This window comes from Alosa alosa, chromosome 16, assembly GCF_017589495.1.
Source record: "Alosa alosa isolate M-15738 ecotype Scorff River chromosome 16, AALO_Geno_1.1, whole genome shotgun sequence".
Classification (NCBI taxonomy): Eukaryota; Metazoa; Chordata; class Actinopteri; order Clupeiformes; family Clupeidae; genus Alosa; species Alosa alosa.
The window spans coordinates 21,776,782-21,785,270 of NC_063204.1; the positions used below are offsets into that span (position 1 = coordinate 21,776,782).

Below are 8,489 nucleotides of genomic sequence, written 5' to 3' on the forward strand. Positions count from 1 at the left end.
TCACACATGCAGAAAAAAATACTAAAATCATTATATTTATTATTTTGACTGAATATGAACATGATACATTGACTTAACAAGCACAAGGTAAATACACTGTGTTCGTTTTACCTAAAAGGTTTTCCTTTCTTTATTTGAAACTCTTAATATGAATTACAGTCCTTAATATTTGTAGCAGATTAGTTGACCGTTGTCGAGCTGGATTACAGAAGTATCATGTCAAGGTTGTGTATTTACTATTTAACAGTTTTAACTGCTGGCTTTCCTGACCTATCTGCAGTGCTTGTTGCACAATTGAGGTAATCTGAACCCTGATCTATTTTAAGTAAATAAGCCTCGAGTTTAACAGTGTGATCTCATATCTCATAAGACATTTCCTCATGTAAATTCCATGAAACTTCAGCTGTGATGAAAATGCCCCATCTCTTTATAGTATTACATTGTCATATTATATTTATGTGTTTTATTTAAGTAGTGCAAATATTGATCACATGCAGTCAATCTTGTCACTGCCACTCCAATTTTTGGAGATAATTAATCTTACTTGGCAGATAATTTACTGTTGTAACTGAAGTTGTTTATGTCTATTTTATGAACTTGTGAATTTGACCCTGGTCCCGTACAAATATTATTGCAATTCTACAGTTAGAAGTGTAGGGATTTCCACAAATAAGACCAAGGCCAGGGCCAATTGCTAGTAATATCAGCTACAATCGGACTTCATTAGATCACTGGAGCCTATATCAAGTGTTTTGACTAAAATAGGAAGAAGTCTAGAATGAATCTGAAAATTGAGACACTATTCAGAATGACCTCAGAGGTCAATTTGGTGATGTCGCTTCCTGTGTGGTCACCTGCCCCGGCGCAGAGAGATGCGCTGCAGGCGGAGGGCTTTGTTGCGGGGGTCGGCAGGGTCACTGGCTGCCCTTTGACCTTGGGAGGAGGGCAGGTAGGAGGTGGCACAGTAGCTGGGTCTCTTGTAGTAGCGGATCAGGTCGTACCTTCCAGAATGATCTGAAAAAGAAGGTGAGTCTGGGGGTTAAGATGGAAGTGAGTGATGTCACTATGACAACTATTGCATTTTGCAGTCTTTGTTGATGAGTTCAGGGATGCATATCTTTACTGACTCGGTGTAATCTTTTCAGACAATTCTTAAAACATAAACATTGCTGATGGTTTGGTCTGTTGTCTGTGGATATTAGTAGTGAACAGAAATATCGAAATAAGCAAATAAACAGACAGAGTCATGATCTGAGCCCTTTGAGTTCAGATTTATTGACACAACAGTGCAATAACGTAGCCTTGGAATGAACATGACCACTACAAGTTTCTTTTTTTTTTTTTTTTTTTTGGTGGTCAAATTCATCTTTCCTCTCAAACAGAATCAAAACAAAATAAACAAACAAACAAAAATGCAATCATTTCAATCATAACACCCTGTAGCTTATTCACCAAGAAGAGACATTGATGTGGCTTCAACAAATGGAGTCGAGAAACAAAACTAAAAAAAAAAATGAGAGGAGGACAAAACATAAAATGAAAAATATAAAAATATTTTTAGTGTGTGTGGCAACGTCAGGATGGTTTTACAGAACCTTGTGAGAAGGAATGGAACCTATGGGTGACATCACAAGTGCAATTCAGGTTAGCTAATAACAGTGCAGGACAACCAAAGCAGGACTACACATACATTTGGCTGACATAAAGCTTGATTAAAAAAAAAACACAACAGCAACACAACTTCTTTCTCATTTCTGGCTTAGTTGTTGGTACTATCTGTGCAGTCCTTAAGGGTATGAAACACAAAGTGAATTATGAAATTATGTTATATTCTTTTCTGATTCTTTGCTCCATTCAGCCGTTTGAGAACAAGATGCAGTTGCACCTACAAGCTCATAAATCTTCAGCTTTTGTTATAAATTCAGCAATGCTTAAAGGTCAAGGTTTGGCTATGAATCTGCTCATCATTAAAACTGAAGCGCGGACAGACATGCTTACTTTGACACATGACGACAGAGGACCTAAACACTGACTGGACGGTTATGCACAGGCTATGTTTCACGGAGAAGAACAGGAATCTAAGGCAATGCTTAACCCTACCTTCTGTATGGGTCTTGTTGTTTTGTCACACACACACACACACACACACACACATCCATGCATACAGGCGGACGTACGCCGTACACACGCCGGACATACACACACACACACACACACAGAGAAACCACAGACACACAGACCCCATTTACTATTCTAATCCATGTGAGAGAAATCAACTTTATGGCCTGATGCTCATGGGATGTTATAGGGGTATTCTATCCACAGGGGTTCATCTCTGGCCACTGTTGCAGTGCAACTGTCAAGACTCTGTGGTACAACACTGGGCTACACTGTCACATGTCTGCTCATTTATCACCATCTCCACCACCAAGTGCTGCTTCACCTCCTATGTGCATTAACAGTCAATACACGTAAATCAGCAGTTCCTCAAATCAATACCACAAGGAGAACAGTGTCAACCTTCTCATAAACCCCATGTGCTTCAAAGCTGACAACCATCATGAAATTGATAGTTTACTATATCACCTGAAAAAAGAACGATTGATAATGCTGTTAAAAGATAGTAAACAATATACATATGTGAAACAACTGACAAAATCAAATCAATAACATAAACTTTCACTGTCAATATGGCATAAATATCTGCTCTGGAGAAGAGCTCTGAGACAGGAAGTGTTTGAGACTGGAAGAACGGTGATCATGAGCATATTACACAAACAAATCCTATGGCATTGGCTGAGTAAGGTGGGTAGGGACAACACCAGTGTGAGACATGAGGGGATACAGAAAACCCAACACAAACACAGACTTCACTACTCTAACTTAACACGTGTTCAACTTAAAGGGGTTAGAAGCCACAGCTGTTTTGGAAATCACATGAAGTCATTACAGACATTAATGTTTATCTAAAAGCCTGTTCAAAAGAGTTTGCAAGTTAAGCCAGACAGACACACATCAGAAGTTTTACAGGACTAAAGCTAAAAAATTAGTACATCTAATTTAAGGCAACAGTATTTTTTTCTGTTACAGAGAAAAGCAAAAACACGATTACTGTACGTTGTGGCAAAATGCATCTAATGTTTCAACCTCAGTACAGCGGTTAAAGCAAGATTAAACAGGTTCATTTTTATCTTTGGTCAAGGCATCAGGAATTTCCACACAGTGATAGCAGAGGTCATTCTAAATCACCTTGGGATGACCTCACTGGAGAGACACTGAACTCCCATTTGCTGAGAGTCGACTGTTTTGTGACATGGTTGTAATGTGCTCTTTAAATTGGACCAAAACCAGCCATGAAAGAGTTTGGATACACTCGTAATCTATGAAAATATGTGCTTAAATTTTGCCCAGATTGTGAGAATTTCCCTTTATTGTGAATGCATACATTTATCTATAATGCCTTCAGTACTATAACCTCAAAATATATTTCTAAGGCAGTTGAATAAACTCTTTAAATATAAAGACTTGCTGATGACACATTTAATGGAGATGGTTTGTATGGCTGCAATGGATGAATCATAAACCAAATGGTTCTGTGCATCAGTAAATAAAGAATTCATGGCAGTCTCGGCAACAGATGGCTTGTCTGAGTGTTTGTATTTAGGCCGGGGGGCTGGTATAGATGTTTGATTCAGTATTAAAGGGAAGGAGGGAATCAGGAAGCAAAGTGGTGGAAAGACAAATAAAAGGGATGGCCTATAATGATTGACTGGAGAAAACAAATCCTCTGAGACATCACAGCTCGCATTTTAAGCCATTTTTTCAGCCAGACGTTCATGTCAAATAAAACATATTTCTTTGTTAATGTTCAGAATTATGACAACACTTGTACACAGTAAAGTATAAATAATATGTTCATTTTATATACATTAAATACATCTGAGAAAAACACATCTGGTTGTGAGGTGACACCAGGCAACACAATGACTTGGATGATCATAATGAACAGCATAATGGAGGAAAGAGACAGAGAGATTTGTACACTGTCAGCATATAATAGTTTCACTTTTGAATGGCATCTTACAGGAACTCAATTAATGTGACTGTTGTGAAGGGATCTGGTGCATGGCAACAGTTGTCAGGCAACAAGATTTACAACTCTGCTATCAGTCCTACGGTTCAGCTCCATGGTAGCACAGCCCGATAGCCTAGAAATCTAGACCAAAGATTCTAGCGCTCTAGAATCTTTGATCTAGACGCACCCTAGCGGCAGCAAACAGGGTTGTCTACCAACTCTCCGTTGGCTTGCGAGCTGGAAAAATTAAACTTCGATCAGGCCAATCAGTCGCAACGGTTTGGCGTGAATTCCCTGCTACAAAAAGATGGATGTTGCTGTTGGCAAACAGCGTGACACAAGTTAAGCTTTTTTTAAGTTGGCAAAAGTTTGAACTAGCCAACTAGCTCCGCTGGTGGGAAAACACATGGGACTCATGAGTTGTAGCGCTACCCTTTTGCGTGCAGAGGTAATTTGAAAGACAACCAATTTTCCCGCCCCTCAAACTGAGCACTGCCAATGGTGAGTCCCCAGAACCTACATCTTGATGTGGGTCTGGCTCGTCAGGCTAACAGCCCGATCTTACAGGAACTCAATTAATCTGATTTACAATATTCCGAAAATGTCATCATGTTCTGACAGAATGTGTGATTGGTACAGTAAGAAAAGAGATGAGCTATAAAAAGTGAACATAGTGTTGCAAAATATAAAATATTAATGTGGTTCATGGCAAAATATGAACTATTTAAATTTCTTAAATTTGATTTTCAGTTCTCTACAAAATATTTATTCTATGGAAACTTAAACACAGGGCATGTCCTGACATCAAGTTCACGTTGACTCTAGCTATAGATCTTGACATATATCTTTATGTACTACTGACACCAGATACTACAGAGTTACACCTATAGAAAGGCTGGACAGAAATCAATTTGACGAATTGTGGAAAAAATGCTGACAGTGAACTGGAAATACGTGGCCTGCGCCTCCAAATAAATATTATATTACCTGAGCACAGACTACTGAAGTGCGGATGAACAACTGTCTTCTCTCTCTGTTATTTACAGTACATGTGAAGAAGACAGATTGTACTGTAATGGATCAGGATCTCGACCAGCGTTAGCGAAACTCAGAGTCTGCGGTAAAATTCATTCAGTTAAGCACAAAGACTACACGGTGAGACTTGAGGGAAATAAAGACAACATTGTGCTATTGATGTAGTAAATGAGTTGAGTAATGATATGAAAAACACCAAGTGGTTTGATTTTATTTGTGCATCAAAGTTGACATTCGTATCTGGATTGTTCTTCCACGTTGACGTTCACATTCACCGCTAAATATGGGGGCAGGGACTAGGGGCCAGCGGCCACTACTGTCTGCCTCTGGGGGCCCCACCCTGCACTCTCCCCTCTCTCCCAGTCCCTCAGGAGTCCAGAGGCTGGGCTTTAACAGCCTTAACGTCTCACCTGAATGTCCTCCTAATCATCCTCCTCCTCCTCCTCCTCATCCACATGATCACTGCCAGTTGTAGTTAGGCTGTTTTCGTGGATAAAACACACACACACACACACACACACACACACACACACACACACACACACCACACTCGTATGCACACACGCGCATGTGCATGGGTGAGGCTGGCACAGCAGCGACGGTTGTGAAGGGATCTGGTGCATGACAACAGTTGTCAGGCAACAAGATTTACAACTCTGCTATCAGTCCTACGGTTCAGCTCCATGGTAACACAGCCCGATGGCGTGCTTTTGCTTTTTTTTTTGCAAAACAGAATCAAAACAAACAAACAAACCAACAAAAACAACTTCAAAAAGCATACAAACCAAACAAGTTGACCAACACAGTGGAGCTTTGGCCACAAGCTGTTGCTGCTGTTGCCAGGGTTTCGAGAGGGAGGCCTTGCGGAGAGAGAGAGAGAGAGAGAGAGACAGACGAAAAGGACGTATCGGTGTGAGTGTACATGCTGCTGCAATTACATGTGGCGCGCAGTGTATCATGTGTGTATGCAGCAGAGGATTATGGGTATTAGTTTGCATCGCTGGCAGAGGCCGCGGATGCCGATGCGGCCGCCAGAGAACCAGGTGAGTTGCTCTGTCCGTCCTCGTCCGAATCTGGAAAGGAAAGGAGATATGGCACACTTAGAGGTGAGCTTTTCCTTCTCCTGGGGAGGCCACGTGCAAGGGAGGATGGGACAGGAGATGTCAGAGGGACATCAGGGAAAAGGTGAGTGATCAGAGTGGCCTTCTGCTTAGGAATACCAGGAACTGTGATGGAGGTGGTGATACATGAAGTATGTGGTTTTGTGAGGTGGTGCAGGGCCATTTCCTCGTGACATTCCATGCTCTCACATAGTTGTTCAAGATCAAGATCCATATTTGACTCATTAAGGTGACCTAACTCAGCCAGGGAGAGTAGAGAGCTAAAGTAAGATGCAAGCAATACAGCGCGGTGGTGTTAGATGGCACAGTGATCTGTGGGGAGGAGAAGACTGAGAGTTTGGCAACAGAACAGGAAGATGGATAGACACAGGATGGAGGGAGACCTCTTTCTTTCCACAAGCTGGTTAGACTTTCCTGACAATGAGGTATTAGTAAGAAGCGATAGTGAAATTAAACATGTTTAACTGGCTGTGTACATTAACTCAAATTAATGAATGCATCTTCAAAATAGCACAAATGGGGAAAACAGCAATGACAGGATACAGTGGACCTAACAGCAAAATACTGTAGCCCTTTCCTTTTCGTACTATACGTTCGTCCTGTGTGTGTGCAGGGATGGTGGTGTCACGAGTTTGTCTTAAGTTTGGCCCAAAGGCAAAATTGTGAATAAAAGGAGAGTAAAAAAAATGATGGGAAATTCTTATCTCCTAACCTCCATGTACAATGTAAACTCCCATTTTGAGTTTTTTGCCCGATGTTGCACATCATCTACTTAGGAGATCATTGCTCATACATACTTTGGCCTATAATCAAATGCCTGACCTCTTTGGAAAGTTGAGACACTAGTTTCTTGGAAAACAATCAGAAAAACTGTGTGATGTACTGACACAGAGTTACAGAGGCTAGAATATTGTTTTCTCATTCTGCCGGATAACAAGCATCTCTGAACTGACCACATTTCAGCCCTCTAGGTCACTTGACATGACTTAGAAACACAACTGAGCCCTAGCATCAGGTCTTGTGAAGTTGTGTGCAAAAGTAGATCAATATAGAATGAAAACTACTTACTTTAGACCATTATTTGCCAAGGTATGCTCATGCGTTTTGTAAAATGCCCTATGGAAACTCCCCATAGGTTATCCAAAATACATACTGACAATCAAATGCTTACCGCATATGAACCCCTTTGTGTAGAAGCATAATCTTTGTCTCAAATGAAAGGTAACACATTGATTTTCATGCTTTCATGTATTTGGATTATACTTCAGGGGTTCTGATATGGAATGACTACACTAAATATGGAATAATTACAAAATATTATAAATCTTTACAATTTCTATTTCAATTCAATTGGTGGACTACATTTGCATAACTAATATTTGATCAAATGACATGAATATTCAATTTCTATGGATTCTTGTGAATATTTCAAGACCCAATATGCTATACTGTATCTAGCATATTGCTAAAGGATTTCTCCTTTTCTTTCTCCTTCTCCTTTTCTTTCTCCTTCTCCTTTTCTTTCTCCTTCTCCTTTTCTTTCTCCTTCTCCTTTTCTTTCTCCTTCTCCTTTTCTTTCTCCTTCTCCTTTTCTTTCTCCTTCTCCTTTTCTTTCTCCTTCTCCTTTTCTTTCTCCTTCTCCTTTTCTTTCTCCTTCTCCTTTTCTTTCTCCTTCTCCTTTTCTTTCTCCTTCTCCTTTTCTTTCTCCTTCTCCTTTTCTTTCTCCTTCTCCTTTTCTTTCTCCTTCTCCTTTTCTTTCTCCTTCTCCTTTTCTTTCTCCTTCTCCTTTTCTTTCTCCTTCTCCTTTTCTTTCTCCTTCTCCTTTTCTTTCTCCTTCTCCTTTTCTTTCTCCTTCTCCTTTTCTTTCTCCTTCTCCTTTTCTTTCTCCTTCTCCTTTTCTTTCTCCTTCTCCTTTTCTTTCTCCTTCTCCTTTTCTTTCTCCTTCTCCTTTTCTTTCTCCTTCTCCTTTTCTTTCTCCTTCTCCTTTTCTTTCTCCTTCTCCTTTTCTTTCTCCTTCTCCTTTTCTTTCTCCTTCTCCTTTTCTTTCTCCTTCTCCTTTTCTTTCTCCTTCTCCTTTTCTTTCTCCTTCTCCTTTTCTTTCTCCTTCTCCTTTTCTTTCTCCTTCTCCTTTTCTTTCTCCTTCTCCTTTTCTTTCTCCTTCTCCTTTTCTTTCTCCTTCTCCTTTTCTTTCTCCTTCTCCTTTTCTTTCTCCTTCTCCTTTTCTTTCTCCTTCTCCTTTTCTTTCTCCTTCTCCTTTT

General features: G+C 40.2%; 1 protein-coding gene and 1 long non-coding RNA gene across 2 annotated transcripts in view; both read right to left on the reverse strand.

Moving 5' to 3' along the window:
- Positions 1-19: 19 nt before the first annotated feature.
- Positions 20-6,047, reverse strand: LOC125309130. The gene is made up of 2 exons (XR_007196079.1): positions 5,896-6,047; positions 20-1,014 (listed from the first exon to the last, which is right to left on the reverse strand). It is a non-coding gene; the product is annotated as an uncharacterized LOC125309130 (long non-coding RNA).
- Positions 6,048-6,097: 50 nt separating this feature from the next.
- Positions 6,098-8,489, reverse strand: part of LOC125309144 (calcium/calmodulin-dependent 3',5'-cyclic nucleotide phosphodiesterase 1C-like) — a 59,972-nt gene continuing 57,580 nt past the window's right edge. The window contains exon 17 of the mRNA XM_048265875.1: positions 6,098-6,183. Within this exon, the coding sequence (XP_048121832.1) occupies positions 6,098-6,183 (86 nt within the window). The remainder of the gene's footprint in view (positions 6,184-8,489) is intronic.